Source organism: Scyliorhinus canicula, chromosome 5 (genome assembly GCF_902713615.1).
Source record: "Scyliorhinus canicula chromosome 5, sScyCan1.1, whole genome shotgun sequence".
NCBI classification, from domain to species: Eukaryota; Metazoa; Chordata; class Chondrichthyes; order Carcharhiniformes; family Scyliorhinidae; genus Scyliorhinus; species Scyliorhinus canicula.
This window is the reverse complement of record NC_052150.1, coordinates 45678066-45703032: the sequence shown is the minus strand read 5'-3', so window position 1 is coordinate 45703032 and position 24967 is coordinate 45678066. Positions and strand designations below refer to the sequence as shown.

General features: G+C 46.4%; 1 protein-coding gene across 1 annotated transcript in view; it reads right to left on the bottom strand.

Moving 5' to 3' along the window:
* The window catches only part of dek (DEK proto-oncogene), a 69887-nt gene that overhangs the window by 32737 nt on the left and 12183 nt on the right, over window positions 1-24967 (bottom strand). The window contains exons 2-5 of the mRNA XM_038796980.1: window positions 7085-7267; window positions 6887-7000; window positions 5768-5877; window positions 3112-3206 (exon numbers count right to left, since the gene is read on the bottom strand). Of these exons, the coding sequence (XP_038652908.1) occupies window positions 3112-3206; window positions 5768-5877; window positions 6887-7000; window positions 7085-7235 (470 nt within the window). The 5' untranslated portion in view covers window positions 7236-7267. The remainder of the gene's footprint in view (window positions 1-3111; window positions 3207-5767; window positions 5878-6886; window positions 7001-7084; window positions 7268-24967) is intronic.

The window sequence follows — 24967 nt, the reverse complement described above, 5'->3', positions numbered from 1 at the left end:
CCAATTATTTTTTCCAATTAAGGGGCAATTTAGCGTGGCCAATCCACCTACTCTGCACATTTTTGGGTTGTGGGGGCGAAACCCACGCAGACACGGGGAGAATGTGCAAACTCCACACGGACAGTGACCCAGAGCCGGGATCGAACCTGGGACCTCAGCGCCGTGAGGCGGCTGTGCTAACCACTAGGCCACCGTGCTGCCCTATGCTGACTATTCCTGATCAAACGTTGCCTCTCAAGTGGAGATACGATTCTCTCCTTCATAATTTTCTCCAATAGTTTCCCTAACACTGACGCGAGACTCACTGATCTGTAATTCTGCAGCTTATCTCTACAGCTTTTCTTAAGTAGTGGGACCATTTTAGTTGTTCTCCAGCCTCTGACACTTTAAGCCTTCAACACCTTGTCACTCCCTGTGGCAATTTGCTCAAGAACCTCACAGTCTTTCTCCCAGAGTCCTATATCTACCTCCTCATTCTTTTGGGTGAAGACAGATATGAAGTAATTGTTCATCACCCTACCAATGTCCTCTGGCCCCACCCACAGATTCCTCTCTTGGTCCCTAATGGGCCTACTCTTTCTCTAGCTATCCTCTTCCCATTGATATACTTTTAGATATTTTGGGACTGTCCCTGTTTTTACCAGTCAGAGCTTTCTCATATCCTCTCTTTGCTCTCCCAATTAAATTTTTAAACGCCATCCTGCACTTTCGGTACCCCACTAATGCCTCTGTTGATTTACTCGACTTGTACTTGCTAAAAGCCTCAGATTTGAGATTATTCTCTGAACTCTCTTCTAAGTTTGAATTGCCCAGTGGGGTAGCACGGTAGCCTAATGGTTAGCACTATGGCTTCAGAGTGCCAGGGTCCCAGGTTCGATTCCTGTTTGGGTCACTGCCTGCGGAGTCTGCACGTTCTCCCTGTGTCTGCGTGGGTTTCCTCCCACAGTCCAAAGATGTGCAGGTTAGGTAGATTGGCCATGCTAAATTGCCCTTAGGTTAGATGGTGCTGCAGGGTTACGGGGATAGGGTGGAGGTGTGGGCTTAACTAGGGCGCTCTTTCCAAGAGCCGGTGCAGACTCGATGGGCCGAATGGCCTCCTTCTGCACTGTAAATTCTATGAGAATGTCTTTCTTGGTTCTGAGAAGCAAACTGGACATCGTGCACATCCTCTGTCTGGTTAGAGCACTGCACTGTCTTCAGCAAGACTTTGAGCTCTGACTTAAGGTTTTCGTTTGGTCTTATATAGTTAGGATCATTTCCTTAGTTGGTTACTATGCCACAGTGATTGGAGATGTTGGGAATCAAACCTCCTGAACATATTCATTTCATTTGTTGTTTTTGAGGCATATTCTCAAACTATTTTATCAATGCTATGCTGAACGGAAGGGAATCCTGATCAGACCCAGTCCTGTCAACGTTACCTCAACTGCGAACAGCTTCAAACATCCATTATTGATAATTACCAGTTAATGCCTTAAATACCTCAATTTACGATCTCTATTTTAGTAGAAATGACACAAAAGTAAGTGGGACAGCAAGTTGCAATGAGGAAATAAGAACCTTACAAATGGATAGAGATAGGTTAGGAGAGTTGGGCCAAAATGTGGCAGATGGCGTTTAATGTAGATAAGTGTACGGTCATGCATTTTGGTCGAAAAAATGGAAAGGCAACTTATTATCTAAATGGGGAGACACTTCGGTGTGCTCCGTTGCAGAGGGATTTGGGTTAAGGGCACGAGTCACAGAAAACAAGCATGCAGGTGCAGCAGATAATAAGGAAAGCAAATGGAATGTTGGCATTTATAGCAAAAGGAATTGATTATAAAGATAAGGAAGTGTTGCAACTGTACAAGGCATTGGTAAGACTGCATCTCGAGTATTGTGCACAGTTTTGGCCCCCTTATTTGAGGTAAGATGGAGTGGCATTGGAGGCAGTTCAGAGGAGGTTCACTAGATTGATTCCAGAGACGAGGGGGTTGTTGTTTGAAGAGAGATTGAACAGTTTAGGCCTGTACTCTCTAGAGTATGAGGAGCGATCTAATTGAGGTATACAAGATGCCAAAAGATACGGATAAAATATATCGCGGAGCTGATGCTTCCTCATGTGGGGCATTCTTAAACGAGAGATCAGAATCTTAGAATAAGAGGTAGCAAATTTAAAATGGATTTGAGGGAAAACCAATTTTCCCAAAGGGTAGTCAATCTGTGGACTTTGCTACTCCAGAGTGCGGTGGATGGAGCGACACGGAGTTAATTTAAGGAGATAGACAGATTTTAATTGGTAATGAGTTGAATGGTTATGGAGAATGGGCAGGTTAGTGGAATTGAAGCCCAAATGATCACTTTAAGGGTGTTTAGGCTCGGGAGGCTAAATTGCCTACTCCTAGGTCATGTGTTCCAGGGAAGAGATGCTCTGGCTGATTTCATAACCCAGCTCTTGGGTCTGTAACATTGTAGGTAGCAGACGAGGAACATATCAGCCATGATAAAATGGTGGAGCAGACACGATGGACCAAATGGCCTAATTCTGCTCCTATATCTTATGAACTTATACGGTAGGCAGCTACCTTGAAAAGTAAATAATTTCCTAATTTTCTCTAAAGAATTTTCCAAAGAGCGTAATGTCCAAGTTGATGTTTACGCCTATCTTGTACCAAATAAGGATCCCATTATTGACCTAGTGGACCTTTCTACTAAAATTAAAAATTCAAATTGCTTTCCCTAGTGAACTGCAAAAGGAAAGTTCTTAAATTTTCTATAGCATCCAGGCTTGACATGCTCTATTTAGCTCTCCCAACAGAAGGTGATCTTGTAACAGAATTAATTTAATTATTTAACTGCCTGTGTGCAGTAGCACTAAATGTAGCTCTAAATGTAGCTCTGTTATTCTTTGCCAATTTAAATCAATGTTGTCAATTATTTCATAATGTAGGTATGTTTGCATCTGTTATAAATTTATTTCACACAATATGAAAACAATGTGCAGCTTTTAAAATCTAAATGCTTTTTGGTAATTTATTTAATATGCAACAGATCCAAACATCTCTTTCGTTAACAGGTTACGCTATCAGCAGGATCTCAGAGGAATGAATTCATTCCGCAGTAACTCACTTTTTCAGTACCTCTTCTTTTTTCTTATGCTGCTCACTGCCGCTTTCAAATGAGAACCCAGTAAACAGACGAATGTTCTTTTTCAATGTGGCAATCTGAAAAGAATTCAACAGGATACCAACAGATTACAGCTAGTTAATAGAAACAAATTCATTTTCAGGACATGCTAACCATAAACCTAAATACATCAAAGTATATGCATTTAGTTGATGAGTAATTGAGTGATACAGACTCAGTTTTGATCCTCAGCTTGTTGAATTAACCATGGGCTTCAAGTCCCCTGGGTTTATTAGATTTCATTCTTCATCCCAGTGAACTCAAGGTGAGTTCAAGATCCAGTTTGACTGTGATACCATTAAATGTTTGAACAAGTCTATAATAATACTCAGTTTGTGTCTTTCTGAACGGTTTTGATTAGCCAGTTTAAGGGGATTGTCTGTTGGTAGGTGGTGCCTGGTGCACACAGAGGCATGTGGGGCGTACAGGAACTGAAGAAATGATTTGGATACGCACCGGTTGATTATTTGGTGGTGGTGGTTGGTCGGCAGTGACTAGGGAGTTATGGGGATTCATGGAGCGCATGGTGAGCGGCAGACTCATGGAGGTTTGGGAGGCCAAGGACAAAGGAGTTTTCATACTTCTCCCATCAACTAGGTGTATTCCTGGACTGACTATTTCATTATGGACAAGAGGCTGCTGGCGGTGGTGGCCAACTCTGGGTATTCAGTGATTGTGGTCTCCGACCACATGCTGCATTGGGTGGATTTGCAGGTGGTTCGGGGGAAGCTCAACGACCACAGTGGAGGTTAGATATGGGGCTGTTAGCAGATGAGTGGGGTGTGTGAGAGGGCGAGGGCTGCCATACGGGGCTTTGTGGAGGTGAATGGTATGGGGGAGGTCACAGCCGCCACGTTGTGGGAGTCACTCAAGGCTGTAGTTGGAGGGGAGTTTATTTCGATCCGGGCGCATAGGGAGGGGGTGACGCGGGAGGAGAGGGCAAGGCTGGTCGACGAGATCTTGAGTGGATAGGAGGTACTCGGTGACGCCGGAGGAGAGGTTGTTGAAGGAGAGACAGAGGTTTTGGATGGAGTTTGGGTGAGTGTCTACGGCAAAAGGCGGTGGGGCAGTTGTGAAGGCCAGTTTACAAGTACGGGGAGAAGGCAAGTAGGATGCTGGCCCATCAGTTGGGCAAGCAGGTAGCGGCAAGGGAGATTGCTAGAGTGAGGCACGAAAAGGGTACGGTATGATGGATCTGGAGGGGGTGAATGGGATACGAGGCCTTTTGTAGGAGGCTATAATGGACGTGGAGAAGTATTTTGATCGGGTAGAGTGGGCATATTTGTTGGAGGTGCTGGGACGATTGGGGTTTGGACAGGGGTTTGTGTCCGGTTGCTGTACAAGGCACCGGTGACAAGTGTGCGAACGAACCAAGTGAGGTTGGGATACTTTGTGTCACACCGTGGGACGAGACAGCCCGCTCTCCCTGTGGTATTCCAGTAGTGGTGTCGGCTGCAAGTGTGTGGGGCAGTGTAGGCAGCCCTTGGGGTTGGAGCGCATGTCGTTGTGGGTGCCTATTTGTGATAATCACAGGCTCGTGCCACCGAAACTGGATGCGAGGTTCTGGGGTGGTGGCCGGTGAGGATTGAGTGTTCAGGTACTTGTTTATAGATTGGAGGAGTTGTACAAATTGCCCTGGGGGAATGGTTTTGGGTACCTACAGAGGACAGAGGTGCCGTCCTTCCCAGAGTTGCCACCTCCGGTGCTACTGGATAAGCTTCTGTCAGAGGATGAAATAGGGATGGGGATGGAGTTGGAGGCGCCCTGGTGGAGGATGTTAAACGCAAATGGGAGGCGAGCTGGGAGAGGAGATGGGGCTACTACATGGGCTGATGTCTTGCAGAGGGTGAATGCGTCCTTGTCGTGTGCGAGGTTAAGCCTCATCCAGTTTAAAGTGGTGCAAAGGGCACACATGACAGTGGTGAGGATGAGCAAGTTTTTTTTGAGGTGGTGGAAGATGGGTGCGGATGGTGCGCGGGGAAGCCTGCAAATCACGTCCACATGTTCTGGGCGTGTCCAAGACTGAGGGGGTTCTCAGGTATTATGTCTGAGGTTCTGGGTGGGGCTGTGCTTGTTTGTTGAGTTGATGTGATGTCTTTTCTGATGCTCTTTTGATACTGTTTCTTTTTGCTGAAAAGCCTTGAATAAATAAAAATAATTTAAAAAAAGAATTATTGCAATGAAGATAACATTGCTAACTGTTACTTATTAAGGCTCACACATGCAAATAGTGCCCAGTGACTTGTACACATGCAATGGGTTAGCCATTTGGAGAATAAGCAGAAAATTCCTCTTTGGAAAAAAGAAAGCATATTTACAATCAGTTACTGATTAACCTGGCTCTCGTACACAACAAAAAAAAATTAAACATGGGGGTTCTCTAAATAAATAGAAATCATGAAATGTTATTTCGTTTTTACCCAACAAATGGCACACATTGATCAAATCCAAGTAACTAGATATTCAAGAGCAAAATACTGCAGATGCTAGAAAAACTCAGGTTTGGCAGCATCTCTGGAAAGAGAAAATTGAGTTAACGTTTCAAGTGTGTATGACTCCTTTTCAGAGTTCCGTAGAGATATTTTTTTGATCATCTTACCGAACCTGGCCTGTTGTATAAAATCTTGTGAAGAGATCGGAGGTCTTCGGCCTTAGTTTTGCCCATGAAATACTGTACTCTCTCAATTTCTCCCAGCCTTGTGCCTCTACCTGAATAAAATTTTAAACAAAATCACATTTCACTTATGGATAGTTTAAATCTGCACAATAGTGTGCACTACAATACGACCAGTGGTCACAGCACCCTGGCATCTATCTGGCACCAACATCAAAAACAACAATCCACAACATCACTTTGCAGTTTCATGTTTAACACTTGTGGCAGACCCTGTCTCTCAAAGATTGGCCTTCACAGACAGCAGCAGAGGTGCACAAATTGAAGACACTCCACCTAATTGAATAGTCTCCTGTGTGCCCATCTCTCAGAGGAAATATCCCATCATTTCAAATGGTCAACCTTTTCAACCACAGTCAAAGAATTTTATTACAGCGATACATACAGCATCTGATAAAGCAGCAAATGCGCCATGACTTCCACATGAAAGTACTTCCTATATAAAGTCTTTGCTTAGCAACAGTATATTACCCACAGATTAATGATGATTAATTTTATTATCCTTGGCGTTCTGCTTTTACTAATCAGAATACAATAGATCATTGCAGCCGTTTACCCTGCAGTTCTAGGATTGGTATCCATGTTTCTTTCACAGCATAGAAGGAGATGAAGCCTTCAGTCCATCATGCATGCTCCTTCCACAGGTCAGGCACAATAACCTGCGGCATCACAGATGCCTCATCACCCATTAAGTTACCACATTTCTATCACCTTGCATCAAAACAAAAAAATCCAAGCAACTATAAAGCTTTTTTTCCCCCGCTGTGTGCGTGCGGCACACGGCACAATGGTTAGCATTGCTGCCTACAGTGCCGAGGGTCCGGGTTCAAATTCCGGCCCTGGGTCATTGTCCATGTGGAGTTTGCACATTCTCCCCGAGTTTGCACATCTCCCCGTGTCTGCGTGGGTCTCACCCCCTCAACCCAAAGATGTGCAGGCTAGGTGGACTGACCATGTTAAATTGCCCCTTAACAGGAAAAGAGAATTGGATATTCTATATATATATATATTTCTTTTTAAACTATAAAGCTTTGAAATGTTTACCTTCAGGAATACTAAATGTCTCTTTTGCAGATGGGGTCACTTGTAAAGTCAGTCTTTCCACTTTTTTCTTTTCCCTTTTCCCTTCTACAATGGGACTTCTTTCCAGTAATGCCACTGCAACATGAAAATAAACATTCCTGTAAAATAACTTCAGTTTCAAATTTAAAAATAAATAACCAGCACTGATTTACACTTTACCCCTCTCCTCCTCCTCCTCCTCTTCTTCTTCTTCTTCTTCCTCCTCACTCTCAAATTGTTCATCTTTCTCTTCTGCTTTTGTGGAAGACTGGTCAGGCTTATTTCTCTTCTTTGTTCCTTCAGCCTTGCCCCCTTTCTCAAGTGCAGCCATCTTTGAATCTGCTTCCGCTGACAAGAGAATGTCTATCAAAATAGAAATCAGTATCAGCTCTTAAGGAGACTAGCATTAGTACTTTCACAAAATGCAACTTGAATGCATCACGACCTGCTTAAATTATGCAAATCTGAGCCTTGGTTTGCAACCCATAACATAAAAATCTTTTGGTTTTCAATCTCTGAACAATTTCATCGAAAGCTCTGAAGACAAACAGGGTATAAGTGGCAATTTCGTCCCAAGACTGGCTCGCATCAGTACTTCTCCTTTATTACCTCAAACGTATCCAAATTTTCCACTTCACCATGTCAACATATGCTCCCTCTTTCTTAGCTTCTAAACCATGTGTCCCTCCCAACATACTTCACAGGAGCATTAAGAAATAAAGATAACACTGAAGACATCAGAAGATATGAACATATGAATTAGGCCTCTTCAGCCTGCTCCGCTATTCAATAAGATCTTGGCTGATATAATTGTGGCCTCAACCCCATATTCTGCCTAGCCCCGTTGCCAATGGTGGGCTGACTAAAATCAGGGATGCAAAAAATGCCAGTGCTAGAGTGCATAGCTGTCCTGGAGTATTGAGAGGCTGGAGGAGATTACAGAAATAGTGACCTAGTTCATGGTGGAACATTGGTTAGCACTGCTGTCTCACAGCTCCAGGGACCCGGGTTCAATTCCAGCCTTGGGTGACTGTCTGTGTGGAGTTTGCACTTTCTCCCAGTGTCTGCATAGGTTTCCTCCCGGAGCTCCGGTTGCCCTCAGTCCAAAGATGTGCATGTTAGGTGGACTAGCCATTTCGAATTGCCCCTCAGTGTCCAAGGTGGGGTTACGTGGATAGGGTGGAGGCATGGGCTTAGCTTAAGTAGGCTGTCCTTTCAAAAGGCTGGTGTAGACCCGATTGGTTGAATAGCCTTTTTCTGCACCGTAGGGATCTGTGATTTAAAAACAAGTACGAAAAGTTTTAAACCAATCCTGGGCCAGGAGCCAATACAAGTCTCTGAGCACAGGGATAATGGGTAATCGGGACCTTGGATGAGTAGAGTTTATTCAGGTGGAAGTTGAGAAGCCAGCCAGGTGATCACTGGAATCGTCACATATAAAGGGGGTTTCAGCAGCAGATGACACAAGTCAGGTGGGGAGTCGGGCAATGCTTTGGAGGTCTTGGTGTGTCGAAGCTGCGCATCAGCCTCAAATGTTCCACATTCTGCAATATATAGGTCACTCACAAAGAAAGATTAAAAGTACATGCTCATCTTGGTGTCAAATACAACACCAAAATTGCAAGTGACCTGGATCAGCTTCGGAGAACTGCCAGGTAAATGGATAGAGTTGATGACTAGGGGGACAGAGTTTGTATCAAGAACTGAAGACTTTGATCCGGAAGAAATTCTTGCTCATCTAGTACAGGATGTTAGACAAGTGGTGTGACAAATCAGAAACAGCAGAAGGATTGAGAGAAGGAGTTGAGAGACAGAGCTGGATGCTGTTTCCAATGATGTCACTGAGGGCAGCAGAATAGATGAGATGTTGGATGCCAAGGATAGATTTCTGGGGGACTCTAGTAGGAGTGGAAGAGGAGCCATTGCTCCTGATTCTCTGGCCAGGACTGGACAGATAATTGAACTAGGTGTGGTCAGCTAGACAGCTGGAAGGTCAAATGATCAACCATGTCAAAGATGAAAGGTGAGAAGGATGGAAATGCATCATTTACCACAGTCAAGGATGTCATTTCCAAGACTTTTGTTAAGGATCTCATCACAAAGCTATCTCTGGCCACTTCTTTCAAAGAATCATAGAATTTACAGTGCAGAATTAGGACATTCGGCCCATCGAGTCTGCACCGGCCCTTGGAAAGAGCCCCCTACCTTAACCCACACCTCCACCCTATCCCCGTAACCCCACCTAACCTTTCTGGACACGAAGGGCAATTTAGCATAGCCAATCCGCCTAACCTGCACATCTTTGGACTGTGGGAGGAAAACCGAGCACCCGGAGGAAACACTCGCAGACACAGGGAGGTCGTGCAGACTCCGCACAGACAGTGACCCAAGCTGGGAATCAAACCTGGGACCCTAGAGCTGTGAAGCAACTGTGCTAACCACTGTGCCACTACTAGAATATGCACTGCAGCAACTCAAGGCTCCTCCGTGGCACCTTCCAAACCCCAACCTCTTACAGAGAACGGGAAGGGCAGCAAATGAATGAGAACATCACCAGCACCTCCATGTTCCCCTCAAAGCCACACACTATCCTGACTTTGAACTATATTGCTGTTCCTTCAATGTAATTGGATCAAATTCCTTGAAGTTCCTCCCTAATAGCACTGTACATGTACCTACACTACAAGGACTGCAGCAGTTCAAAAAGGCAGCTCACTACCTCCTTCAAGGGCAATTAAAGAATGGCGAATAAATGCTGGCCGAGCTGGCAATGCCCACATCTCAAACAAGAAAAATGAACAGCTTACAATATTTTAACAAACTTAATCACAAAATGCTATGTTGTCATTAACACAAGGGATAAACAGGTTCCTCCTCATCATTGCTTCAGGCATTTGGTTGGTGATTCATCTTTAATAACATGCAATTTGTTTTCGATCTGGACTGTTTTGATTGGTCAGTTTAAGGGAGGTATGAAATGTGGTCTCTGGCACCTGTGGACTGACAGGTAGTTAATTAAATATTTATTTGGGTATTACTATTTTTTGACCCAACTGATGATAATAATAATAATCAGTGTCATAAGTGGGTTTACATCAACACTGCAATGATGTTACTGTGAAAAGCCCCTAGTTGCACATTCCGTCACCTGTTCGGGTTCACAGAGGGAGAATTCAGAATGTCCAATTCATCTAACAAGCACGTCTTTCGGGACTGTGGGAGGAAACCGGAGAACCCGCAGGAAACCCAGGCAGATATGGGGAGAACGTGTAGATTCCGCACAGGCAGTGACCCAAGCTGGGAATCAAACCCGGGTCCCTGGCACTGTGAAGCAACAGTGTTAACCATTGTGCTACCGTGCCGCCTGAACTGTGGTACTGATATGAGGTACCAGGAGCAAGGGCCAAGGTCCTCGGTTTACAACCAGATGTGGCTCTTCTAATCAAGGAGCTTCAGGAACGTGGTCTAACTGCAATTTTCAAAACTCCACGTTAGTTTGTAGAACCTTGCTGTACACAATGTGGTTGCCTCCTGGATTTGGTGGGCAGCGCCTCACACGCAGAGGCATGTGGGGTCCTGCTAACAGTTATTTAGCTGTCCTGTGCAAAAGTGGAATCTTTGTGAAGCAGTGGGGGTTCCCTCTGACAGCTATTAAAGGCCCTCTGCCTTTTAAAAAAAACATTGGGTGGAAATCAATGAGGATTTGTCCTTTATCTCACCTCCCAATAGTAGTGTTAATATACACAGTAACTGGAAGATGAGTATATGCGGGCGTAACCTGGGACCAGCGAAGCAACGACTGTCAGCTCAGCCGGCGGCCCTACCCTGGCGAGGGAGGGAGAGCCAGACAGACAGCTCGTGAGGCAATACCGCAGTCAATATGGTAATTGCTTCGGAGGGAGGCAGTGACATGCATGGCTTGGGAAGGATGAATGATGGATTTGGTTAGGTATATTAATTTACTAGCAAATATTTTGCAGGTCTCTGCAGGTATAGCCATCCGGGATGCCAAGAGAGAATATCAGACCAAGCTAGAGTCTAGTGTTACAGACTCTCGGCGATTGTGGCAAGGCCTAAACAACGTAACGGGCTACAAAGCAAAGCCGAGTAGTATCTCCAGCAGCAGCAACGCACCCTCCCCAATGAACTCAATGAATGAAATGAAAAGAAAATTGCTTATCGTCACAAGTAGGCTTCAAATGAAGTTAGTGAAAAACCCCTAGTCGCGACATTCCGGCGCTTGTTCGGGGAGGCTGGTGCGGGAAATGAACCATGCTGCTGGCCTGCCTTGGTCTGCTTTAAAAGCCAGCTATTTAGCCCTGTGCTAAACCAGCCCCCAATGCATAAAATGCCTGGTTCGAGCAGGAAACAGGTCGATCCACCATCGAGTGCCCCAGCAGCCCATAACACACCCATACCCACCATCACAGCTTCCAAAGTCAGATCGGCCCTCCTGAAAGTGAACCCTCAGAAGGCGACGGGTCCGGACGGGATCCCTGGTCATGCACTCAAGAGCCTGTGCAGACCAGCTGCCAAATGTGTTCGCGGACATCTTTAACCTGTCCCTACTCCGCTCCGAGGTCCCCCCTACTTCAAGAAGACCACCATCATACCGGTGCCAAAGAAGAACCAGGCAACGTGCCTCAATGACTACCGTCCATGGCCCTGACATTAGTCGTAATGAAGTGCTTGGAGAGGATGGTCATGAAGTGCATCAACTCCATACTCCCATAACACCTTGATCCACTGCAATTCGCAGACCGCTGCAACCGGTCCAAAGCAGACGCCATCTCCCTGGCCCCACACTCATCCCTAGAGCATCTCGACAACAAGGACTCCTACATCAGACTCCCATTTATTGACTACAGCTCTGTGTCAACACCATAATCCCAGCCAAGCTCATATCAAAGCTCCAAAACCCAGGACTTGGCTCCTCACTCTGTAACTGGATCCTCGACTTTCTGACCCACAGACCACGATCAGTAAGAATAAACAACACATCCTCCACAATATTCCTCAATACCGTACTTAGCCCCCTACTTTGGTCCCTGTACACACACGATTGCGTGGCAAAATTTGGTTCCAACTCCATCTACAAGTTTGCTAATGACACGTCCATAGTGGGCCGGATCTAGAATAGCCATGAATCAGAATACAGGAGGGAGATAGAGAACTTAATGGAGTGGTGCAACAACAACAATCTTTCCCTCAATGCCAGAAAATCTAGGAGCTGGCCATTGACTTCAGGAAGCAAAGTACTGTACACACCCCTGTCAGCATCAACGGGGCCGAGGTGGAGATGGTTAACTGCTTCAAATTCCTAGGGTGCACATCACCAAAAATCTGTCCTGGTCCACCCACATCGAAGCTACCACCAAGAAAGCACAAAAGCACCCATACCTCCTCAGGAAACCAAGGAAATTTGGCATGTCCACACTGACTCTTACCAGCTTTTACAGATGGACCATAGAAAGCATCGTATCTGGCTGCATCACAGCCTGCTATTACAACTGCTCGACCCAAGACCGCAAGAAACGACAGAGAATCATGAACACAGCTCAGTTCATCACACAAACCTGCCTCCCATCCATTGACTCCATCTACAACACCCACTGCCTGGGGAAAGCTGGCAGCATAATCAAAGATCCCTCCCACCCAGCTTACTCACTCTTCCAACTTCTTCCATCGGGCAGGAGATATAAAAGTCTGAGAACACGCACGAACAGATTCAAAAACAGCTTCTTCCTCGCTATTACCAGACTCCCAAACGCCCCTCTTATGGACTGGCCTGATTAATGCTACACTCCTGTATGCTTCACCCAATACCGGTGTCTATGTATTTACATTGTGTACCTTGTGTTACCCGATTATACATTTTCTTCTTTTTTTAGAAAATATTTTTATTTTCCTCCTTTTTCACATATTCTCCCAAATTTACACCCAACAATAAACAATAATCAGTAACAAATGTAATGTCAATCCCCATATCAATAACAACGATCCCATCATCCCACCAAACCCCAGACATTGGCCCGCATGTCAACATAAACAAATGACAAAAAGGAATCAGGAGTCACCTGTAGTCACCATTAACACATACAGCGTCTCTTCTACCCCCCCCCCCCCCCCCCAATGTTCGATGTAATCCAAATCTCGAAAGTGCATAATGAATAATTCCCATGAATTGTAGAACCCCTCCATCCTTCCCCTCAGTTCAAATTTGACCTTTTCAAATATCAAGAATTCCAGCAGGTTCCCTCCACCATGCCAGGGCACAGGGTGGAGAGGTTGATTTCCGCCCTAACAGGATCCGCCTTTGGGCGATCGAGGCAAAGGCTACCACATCTGCCTCACCGCCCATTTCCAACCCCGGCTGGTCCGACACCCCGAATATGGCCACCCGAGGGCCTGGGTCCAGTTTCATGTGCACCACTTTAGAGATTACCCTAAAAGCCTCCTTCCAGTAATCCTCCAGCTTTGGACAGGACCAAAACATATGAACGTGGTTTGCAGGGGCCCCCCCGCAATGTTCACACACATCTTCTACCCCCTCAAAGAGCTGGCTCAACCTTGCCCTTGTATGGTGTGCTCTATACACGAGGTGGAGGCGTTCACCCTCCGGAGTACCTCACACCGGAACCCCCACCTCCATACCCACTCCCAACTCTTCCTCCTACTTTGCCTTGATTCCTTCCAGCGGTGCCTTCTCCTCCTCCAAAATAGCCCCGTAGACCACCGTTACTACCCGCTTCTCCAGTCCCACTGTCGTCAGCACCTCCTCCAGCAATGTGGAAGCCGGTTCTACTGGGAAGCTCTGTATCCCCTTTCTGGCAAAGTCTCAAACCTGCATGTATCTAAATATTTCCCCCTGCTCCAGCTCATACTTCGCTCCCAGCTCCTTCAATCCAACAAACTGACCTCCAAGAAACAAATCTTTTAGTGTCCAAATTCCTTTCGCCTCCCATCTCCGAAAATTTCCATCCCACTTCCCTGGCTCAAATCTATGGTTCCCCCGAATCAGCATTTCCCTTGACCCTGCCCCCAACACGAAGTGCTGGCAAAGCTGCCTCCAAATTCTCAATTAAGCTATTACTACCGGACTCCCCGAGTATCTCCCCGGGGCCGTCAGGAGCAGCGCTGTCACTAGCGCCTTCAATCCCAACCCCCTGCCCAAACTCTCATCTATTCTGACCCAACTTCTTTGACTGAGATCCGTCCCTTCTCCACATTTGCCGCCCAGTAATAATATCAGGTTCAAAAGACTTCTTCTCTGTAGTAGCACCTTTCTAATTCTGACCACATTCCCTCCCCACATGAACGAGGTAATCATCCCTTCAATCTCTCTAAAAAATGCCTTTGGCAGGAAAATTGGCAGGCATTGAAAAATAACTAGGAATTGTGGCAGCACATTCATTTTAACCACCTGTACCTGACCCGCTAGTGACAGAGGGAGGCCATCACACCTTGTCAGATCAGCTTTCACCCTCTCCACCAAACTAGAAATGCTGTACCTACACAGAGCCCCCCCCCCCCCCCCCCCCCACCCCCCACCCCCACCCACACCCACAATGCCAAGCAACCTGCATGTTGGACATTTAGCTGCTGTTGTATAAAGAGTCAAAGGTTCTTCTCCTTTTCACAAACACCTTTATTTCACTTTAACAGACTCTGTACAAACTCTATCTTCACATCACCTGACACAAAGGCCACCTGAACCCCCTTTACATAATCAGTGTCAATTATTGGATACTTAACACAAATGAGACAAGTAATTGGAATGTCTCTTAACCCATTACTTAACACTGCACCCCCAGGTATCTAAAGTGAGTCCCTGCACCAACGGAATGGCAGCCCACCCACCCCTGGCCGAGACACCACAAAATATTCACTCGTCTAGATTTAATTTGTACCCAGAGAAATACCCAAACACCCGAAGCAGCTCCAGTATTTCCCCTATTGACACATTCGGTTCCGACACGTATAATAACAAGTCATCGGCATATAAGGACACCCTATGCTCTAACCTTCCCCGCACAATCCCTTTCCATATCTCCGAACTTCTTAACGCAATGGCCAATGGCTCAATCGCGAGTGCAAACAGCAGGGGGGACGGACATAGGACATCCCTGCCTAGTCCCACGGTGGAGAGGAAAGTATTCTGAGCTGATGTTATTTCTGCGGACACTGGCCCTCGGCTCCTTATATAATAGCTCTACCCAGTCCACAAATAGGTCCAATTCCAAACCGCTCTAGAACTGCCATCAACGCGGTCAAGCGCTTTCTCGGTATCCAATGCCACAACCACCTCTGATTCCTTCCCCTCCGCCGGTACCATAACCACGTTCAATCCCCTCCTAATTTTCAAAAAGAGCTGCCTCGCTCTCACAAACTCCGTCTGATTTTCACCTATCACCTTCGGGAGGCACTTCTGTAGTCTACCTGCCAGCACCTTCGCCAATATCTTTGTGTCCACATTTAAAAGTGATATGGGCCTATATGACCCACACACCGTCGGATCCTTAATCTTTCTTAAGTAACAGGGAAATCAATGCCTGCCCCAAAGTTTGTGGTAACACCCCCTTCCCTATCGCCTCCTCAAACATGCCTGCCCCAAAGTTTGTGGTAACACCCCCTTCCCTATCGCCTCCTCAAACATCCCCACCATCAGCGGACCAGCTTATTTTTGAATTTTTAATGATATTCCACCGGAACCCCATCTGGCCCTGCCGCTTTCCTCAACTGCATCCTCCCAATCGCATCTTTTATCTCTTGCTCCACTATTGCCCCCCTCTAATGTAGCCTTGCCCCCCCTCCCCTAACCTCAGGTACTCCAGCTCATCTAGAAATTCCTGCCTCTCCTGGCCTCCCCCAGATGGCTCTGACCTGTACAGCCTCTCATAGAATTCCTTAACGACCATGTTGATCTGAACTAACGGCCTTGTTAATACATAGATACATAGAAGATAGGAGCAGAAGGCCTTTTGGCCCTTTGAGCCTGCTCTGCCATTCATCACGATCATGGCTGATCATCCAACTCAATAGCCTAATCCTGCTTTCTCCCCATAGCCTTTGACCCCCATTCTCCCCAAGTGCTATATCCAGCTGCCTCTTGAATATATTCAAAGTTTTAGCATCAACAACTTCCTGTGGTAATGAATTCCACAGGCTCACCACTCTTGTGTGAATAAGTGTCTCCTTATCTCTGTCCGAAATGGTTTACCCTGAATCCTCAGGCTGTGACCCTTGGTTATGGACACACCTATCATTAGTAAAATCTTCCCTGCATCTACCCTGTCTAGTCCTGTTCGAATTTTCTAAGTCTCTATGAGATCCCCCCTCATTCTTCTGAACTCCAGCGAGAACAATCCCAACCTAGTCAATCTCTCCTCAATTGACAGTCTCGCCATCCCTGGAATCAGTCTGGTAAACCTTTGCTGCACTCCCTCGAGAGCAAGAACATCCTTTCTCAGGGAAGGAGATCAAAACTTCACACAATACTTCAAGTGTGGCCTCACCAAGGCCCTGTACAATTGTAGCAACACATCTCTGCTTCTATACTCGAAACCTCTTACAATGAAGGCCAACATACCATTAGCCTTCTTTACCGCCTGCTGCACTTGCATGCTCACCTTCAGCGAATGGTGCACAACGACACCCAGGTCCCGCTGCACACTCCCCTCTCCCAATTTATAACCATTCAGGTAGTAATCTGCCTTCCTGTTTTTACTTCCAAAATGAATAACCTCACATTTATCCAAATTATACTGCATCTGCCATTGGTTTGCCCACTCGCCCAACCTGTCCAGATCTTGCTGTAGGATCCCTGCATCCTCGTCACAATTCACCCTCCCACCTAATTTGGTATTATCCGCAAGCTTTGAAATGTTACATTTTGTTCCCTCAACCAAATCATTGATATATATTGTGAATAGCTGGTGTCCCAGCACCGATCCATGTGGTACACCACTGGTTACTGCCTGCCAATCTGAAAAGGACCCATTAATTCCTACTCTTTGTTTCCTCTCTGCCAACCTCTATCCACCTGAATACATTTTCCCCAATCCCATGCGCTTTAATTTTGCACAATAATCTTTTATGCCGGACTTTGTCAAACGCATTCTGAAAGTCCAAATATACCACATCGACTGGCTCCCCCTTGTCGACTGTACTGGTTACTTCTTCAAAGAATTCAAACAGATTTGTCAAGCATGATTTTCCCTTCATAAATCCATGCTGACTCTGACTGATCCTGCCACTGCTTTCTGATCGAAAGACCTTGTTAATCTGATCTATGCATTTTCTTTATATTTTATTTTCATGTACTGAATGATCTGTTTGAGCTGCTCACAGAAAAATACTTTTCACTGTACCTCGGTACTTACGACAATAAACAAATCCAATCCAATCCAATCCAATGATGAACTCTGTGCACCCAATGTTACTGGAATAAAAAAAAGGGGCATTCTACTCATTAGGTGAATTCTAGTATCTGTTGCACTCTACAAGTGTCCATTCTTGATCTTAAAAGTTAAACACCAGCTTTCCAACCAGGCCAATTTTCAGTGTCCCATTAACAGTATGACTGAATGAAGGAAAAGTTAACCATCCATGTGAAAAGAGAATAGTTAACTTTTGTGATGCATTAACCCAAGTGTGACATTTTTTTTAAATTTAGAGTGCCCAGTTCATTTTTTCCAATTAAGAGGCAATTTAGTGTGGCCAATCCACCTACCCTGCACATCATTTGTGTTGTGGGGGGGGAAACCCACACAAACACGGGGAGAATGTGCAAACTCCACACGGACAGTGATCCAGGGCTGGGATCCAACCTGGGACCTTGGCGCCGTGATGCAGTAGTGCTAACCACTGCGCCACCATGTTGCCCAACCTAACTGTAACATTTGAACTGATCTCTTAATCACAATCATTCTTCAATACCTCTCTCCTCTGCAATTCATAGAATCACTACAGTGCAGGAGGCCATTCTGCACCGGCCCATCGAAAGAGTACCTACCGAGGCCCAATCCTCCTCCTATCCCCATAACCCCAACTAGGGGCAGTTTAGCTTGGCCAATCCACCTAACTGGCGCATCTTTGGACTGTGGGAGAAAGCCGGAGCATCCAGAGGAAACCCAGGCAGACACGGGGAGAATGTGCAAACTCCACATAGACAGTTACCAGAGGTCTGAATTGAACCCAGGTGCTTGGTGTTGTGAGGCAGCAGTGCTAACCACTGTGCTGCACCATTCTGTCCCAGAGGACGACCGCTCCATGGCTCCATTCTTAGTTAAGTCAGCACATTTCCTGAGCATCCTCTTCCTTTCCCCACTTGGGCACCTCTAGATTTCCCCAAGGGTGGTTCCCAACTCATCCTGATCAGTATCCCACACCTTATTCATACACGCAGGATTAGCTTCCAGGTGTATGTTGGATAACAGCCAGCTCTATCTAACCACCACTTTGCTCAATCCCAACTGACAGTGAGCTGTCACACTTCTTGCCCAACAAGTCATGGATTAATTTAATCTTCATCCCCCAATCTCCCTGTTGCTCAACTAAAAAAATGGAACAGAACGGTTCACAATCCTATTTTGAGTTCATTTTAACCCCCTATGTTCCCATTGTAAGGAACATTTATTTCCACCTCCAACGTTACTTGCGTCCAATCCTCAATTCACTCCGCTGCTGCTACGATCCTTTAGCATTATACTGTCACTTCCACACAACTATTTTAATATCATTCTTATTGGTTTTCCATCCATCTCCTCCATTAATTCTAACTTTTCCAAATCTTTGCTGCATGGATCTTACCCTGCATATCTTCACCTACCTAAGTCTGTAACGCCTTCCAGGTTTATAGCTCAACCCTTCATTCAGCTGGTTCTATCCTTTTTAAAAAAAAAGGAATTTAGAGCACCCAATTATTTTTTTTCCCAATTAAGGGGAAAATTTAGCGTGGCTAACCCAATTATCCTTTGCATCTTTAGGTTGTTGGGGCGAGACCCACGCAGATTCAGGAGAATGTGCAAACTCCACACGGACAGTGACCTGGGGCCGGGATCGAACCCAGGTCCTCGGCGCCGCGAGGCAGCAGTGCTACTCATAGTGGGAGTGTGTTCCATCTCTGCAGGTCATTTTTTACTTCCTCCAACAGGCTAGTCAGGTTCTACTTGTGATTCCCTCTCCAGTCAGGAGCGATTTGGATCCCCAGGTAATGGAATTTGTGTTGGGTCTGTTTAAAAGGCATTCACTCCAGCTCTGCCCCTCCTTGCGGGTTCCCCGGGAAGATCGCGCTTTTGCTCAGGTTAAGTTTGTACCCCAAGGCACCAAATTCTTTCAAGAACGCCATGATTCCTTCAATGCTGCTTTGCAAGTCCGAGAAGCAGAGGAGGTCATCCGCATTGAGGACTCTGTTCTTTCTGTCGCCTCTCCAGATCCCCCTCCAGTTCCTCGCCGCCCTTAAGCGCAATCCCCAGTGATCCGATCGCGAGGACAAACAGCAGCGGGAACAACGGGCATCCCTGCCTTGTGCCTCGTGCAGCTGCAAGCACTTCAAGCTGGTGGTATTTGTCCATATGCTCGCTGTGAGAGCGTTGTATAGGAGTTGCACCCAGGCGGTGAACCCTATTCTAAGCCCGAAGTGCTCCAGTACCTCTATGACGTGATGTGACCATCAATTCACAAGACACGTGATTGGAAGTGAACAGTGGTTTTAATAATCTTACAACAGAGCCTGCCTGCGACGAGATGAACTGGCAGCAGGCTCACGACTGCAGAGCTTTATACTTCCGGTTAGTGGGAGGAGCCATGGGCTGAGCCACGGATGGAGCCCAGTACAAACTCCTCATCTCACCCTATGGGCAGAGCCGCGCAACAGCTCGTATCCAGAGCCCAGAAGGACACAATACATATAATAGAACACAGTGTGAATTACTAGGTTTATAATTCACCACATGACGCACTTTCATTCGACTCTGTCGAAGGCCTTTTCTGCGTCCAGGCAGACAATCCCCTCAGGTGTTCTCTCCCCTTAGGTGTCATGATTACGTTCAGCAAGTACCTAATGTTCGATGTTAGCCGTGTACCCTTAAAGCCAGTTTTGTCTTCGGCTACCACCTCTGATACGCAGTCCTCCAGCCTCTTGGCTAGGAATTTGGCCAGTATTTTCGCATCTCCATTTAGCAGCGAGATGGATCTACACTTCTGTTGGGTCTTTGTCTTTCTTGGGTATCAGCAAGATTGAGGCTTGTGCTAGCGTAGGCAGCAGGGTGACCATCACCAGTGAGCTATGAATATCGGCTGCAGGTACGGGGCCAGTGCTGTCCCAAATCTTTTGTAGAAGTCAGCTGGGAAACCATCTAGTCTAGGCACCTTCCCCACCTGCATGGAGTTAATACTCTCCATGACTTCCCGAACTCCAACGGTGTTTCCAGGCCCCATCTCTTACCTGCCCCCACAACTGGCATGCCACCGAGAAACTGCTTCATCCTCAAGTCCCCTGGTGGGGGCTCGGAGGTGTACAGCCCTGGTAGAAGGTCCTGAATGCTTCATTGACCTTTTCCGGCTCCACTACTAGTTTGCCGCTGTTGTCTTTAATCTGGGCTATTTCCCCCATGGCAGCCTGCTTTCTCAGCTGGTGAGCCAGCAGGCTTTATCTCCATGCTCGTACAGGGTCCCCTGTGCCTGGTGGAGTTGGTGTACTGCTTACCTCGTGGAGAGCAGGCCAAAGTCCATGTGTAGCTTTTTCCTCTCTGCCAGGAGCTCAACCGTCGTGGATCAGAGTATCGCCGGTCTACTTCCAGCATGGAGTCGGCTAGCTGTTGCCTAGCCATCCTCTCCTCACCATTTTTCCGTGCTTTATAAGCGATAATTTCACCCGCCTTCAGTGCCTCCCAGAACATGGAGGGCGAGACTTCCCCCATTCCGGTTATTAGTAATATACTCGTCTAGGCCTGTGCTATTTTCTCACCGAAGGCGTTATCAGCCAGGAGGACGGTGTCCAACCTCCACGAGGGTGTCTCCAACATCACAGCCATATAATGTGGAGTGTGGTTGGAGATTACGATCCTGGAATATTCCACTCTTACTAGCCCCGGAAGCACCTATTTCCCCTCTACGAAGCCGTCGATCCGTGAATATATATTGTGTACTTGTGAGAAGGAGAATTCCTCCCCTAGGTGGGCAAACTGCCATGGGTCCACTGCCCCCATCTGCTCCATGAAAGTGCAGAGTTCTTTCATCATGTTGGAGATCTCTCCTGTTTTGGCAGCGCGGCCTCTCTCTCCTGCACACTTCCGGTGCTGGCTCCCCGCTAGTGTGGTGACGCCGCTGGTTGCGCATCCTCGAGTCGCCCGTTCTGAGTTTATCTGCTATTCCCTTCATCTGCGCTCCGCTGCTCTCGCTCCTACCTTCTCTCTTTCCTCCCTCGTCCCCAGGGCGAGGCAGTACAATCCCACGCAATGTGATTGGCATGGTGGTTCACAGTTGCCAATTCGAAAAGTAGAAAGTAAAAGTCATTTCCTATGAGCTCTTCATTTCTGTCCCTGCTGCCGTTTCTCTAGTCCATTCTCCAAGACAAAAGTGCTCCCTACCTTGGAACGAGACTCAGAGCTTGGCTGAGTACAGCATCCCAAACATTACCTCACTTTTGTACAGCTTAGCCTTCGCCCTATTGAATTCTGCCCGGCGCTTGGCTAGGTCAGCCCCAATGACCTGGTAGATCAGAATCCGGTGACCTTCCCAGTTACAGTTCTTAGTTTGTCTCACCCAGTGCAGGTCTTGATACCAGTGCATTTTGGCAATCATCGCCCTTGGCTTGGTCGAAGCAACCGGTGTGCTCTGTCAACTTCTGGTGGGCTGGGGAAGTTATCCTTTCCCACCAGATTGCACAGCATTTGGGCCACATAGTCCGTGGGGTTCCTACCTTCGATCCGTAGGTTTTCGCGCCTCGACCAGTTCTCTTGGTTTTCGACTTTCCTTTTCCAACTTGCCTACATCGTGACCAGCCTTGCCACCTCTTTCTCTAGGGTGACAATCCAGTCACCCTGAACTGTTGCAGCTTTTTCCAGCTCTTTACTCATTTTCCTGGTCTTCCAGTCACGTCTCCTTTGTCTAGGCTAGGGCCACCTGCATCGTCGCCAGAGCTTCCGCACCTTTAACTACAGCTTGAACATCTGATTGGTCTCTTCTCAATGTTCTCTCAATTCTCTCGAGAGAAACATCCTCTACCCATCCCCTGGTGTAGGGGAGGGATTCTTGCACAGCAGGCCGGTCCTTCTCGCTCAAGCAAGCCCCGAGCTTCACCACCTCATGCGCCGACCGGTTGGGTCGTGTGTAAATAGGGATTTTCCGCTCCTGGTTTCCACACGGCCTCCGGAATGGCTGTTGTTTACCATTTTCCTCTCGTAGAATTGGGGTAGAGATGTGGGGGTGTTTTCCCTTGGAGTTAGCGGGCTATTTCGGGTGAAGAGAGACTATTTTTGAGGTTCATGGAAGGAGAGTCACCTGACGTCAGACTTCTCAGCACATCCCCATCACCGGAAGTCCTTATCCACTTTCTTAATCATCCATCAAATATTTTCAGGCATTTAATTTATGTTTGCTACACACATCAATGTTGTTGTGAATGTTCCCATCAACTTTCTAGATCCAAGGTTCAGGGATACAACATCAGATTGTGTCAACTCCAGCTCCACATTGGAGGCCTTCCAGCTCATTTTGTCTCTGCTAGCTTCTGCAAGAGCTACCCAGTCCCCTGTGCTTTCCATGTGGACCTGCAAGTTTCTGTCCTTTTCAAATGTAACTTTCCCTGTTGAAAGTTACTATTGTAACTACTTCTAGGTCATAATGCACTGCATAAAATATAATTCAAGACTATTATCTAGTTCTTTTTTGCCCATTCTCCTAAATGTGTGCTCACTTGTTACAACTAACCCTGCTAATGGAATCAGGTTTATTCCAATTTACTCACTTGTCATCATTTTGAGCACATTTTAATTCTCTCCTTAACCTCCCAGCTCCTAGGATAATTTGAGGTTTTTTAAATCTCTTCACACGACTAAAGCTCCTCAATCACTGGTACCATTATAGTAAATCTCCTCTGTCTAACCTCCCAGGCTTTGAAAATCTTGTTGAGCGCATCATTCATGTGCTTTTCCTGCTACTTTCAGCGCTGGTACTTGCTGGATATAAGAGCTGATAATGGCACCCAATCAGCGATTTGCAAATGTTTTGCATAACTGCCCAGTTTTTACACACTGCGTCTCTATTTAAAAAATGATTGGATTCCATATGTGCTTTTCCTTAAAAGAAAAACAGCTGTATTAACTTGTACACAAACAGGTCTCGGTTCCAGTACGCCTTTTAAAATTGCAACATTTAGATTTTATCTAACAGGACATCGTTTCCCAATGCAGTATTAAGTAGGGGCAAATATCCTTTGCTGGCATTGGGTAGGGAAGCTGTGATTTAATACATTTTAAAGACTGCAACTCCAAGGAGATACTGGACGAACAATTTATAACAGGATATAACTGTCCCATCAGAGTGCTTAAAAAAACATCAGATGAACCTGGTACAGATCCTGTTATATAGCTTACATTTGTATAATGCCTTCATTTCAAAGGGTTTCAAGATGATCAAAAGCTTGGTCAGAAAGATAGGTTTTGCAGAGCATCTTGAAACAGGTAAAGATGTTGACGTTAGGGGGAGAGAGGGGCAGAATTCTACTCAGAGAGATGGAGTCGGCTTTGGGCTTGCAATTTCAACTCATATGGTATTGGACAAGAAACGTGACAAAGACAAGACTGAGCTAGCCAGGTCCTAAAAGATGTAGCTGCTAGACTGGGACTGTGACAGTTGATGACGGAACTAAGAGGGAAAAACATACTTGACTTCATCCTCACCCACCTGCCTGCTTTAGATTCATCTGTCCATGACAGTAACATTAGGAGTGACCACCGCACAGTTCGAGCGGAGACGAAGTCCCGTCTTCACATTAAGAATACCCTCCATCGTGTCGTATCATGCTATCACCATGCTAAATGGGACAGACTTCGAAAAGATCTAGCAACTCAGGACTGGGCATCCATAAGATGCTGTGAGCCATCAGCAGTAGCAGAATTGTACTCCATCACAATCTGTAACCTCATGGGCCGGCATATCCCCCACTCTACCATTACCACCAAACCAGGGGATCAACCATGGTTCAATGAGGAGTGCAGGGGGCCATGCCAGGAGCTGCACCAGGCATACCGAAAAAAGGTGTCAACCTGGTGAAGCTACAACACAGGATTACTTGTGTGCCAAACAGCATAAGCAGCACGTAAAATAGACAGAGATTAGCAATCCCACAACCAATGGATCAGATCGAAGCTCTGCAGTCCTGTCACATCCAACCATCAACAGTGGTGGACAATTAAGCAACTCACTGGAGAGGGAGACTCCTCAAATGTTCCCATCCTCAGCTGTGGAGGGCCTAGCTCATCGGTGCAAGCTGAAGCATTCGCGGCAATCTTCAGCCAGAAGTGCAGGGTGAATGATCCATCTCGGCCTTCTCTGGAAGTCACCAGCATCACAGATGTCAGTCTTCAGTCAATTCAATTCACTCCACATGATGTAATGAAATGTCTGAAAGCACTGGAAATTGCAACGGCTGTGGACCAGCAATAGTACTGAAGACTTGTGCTCCAGAACTTTCTGTGCCTCAAGCCAAGTTGATTACCCGGTACAGCTACAATATTGGCAATTACCTAGCAATGTGGAAAATTCCTCATATGTCCTGCATACAAGAATCAGGACAAACCAACCCAGTCAATTTTCAGCGCATCAATCTACCCTTGATCATTTGTAAAGTGATGGAAAAGGTCATCAACAGCGTTACCTAGAAGCGTTTACTCAGTAACAACCAGCTCATGGAATCTCAGTTTGGGTTCCGTCAGGGTCACTCAGCTCCTGACCTCATTGCATCCTTCGTTCAAACATAGACATCAGATGTTCAGATGACTGCACAATGTTCAGTACCATTTATGACTCAGATACTGAAGCAGTCCATGTCCAAATGTA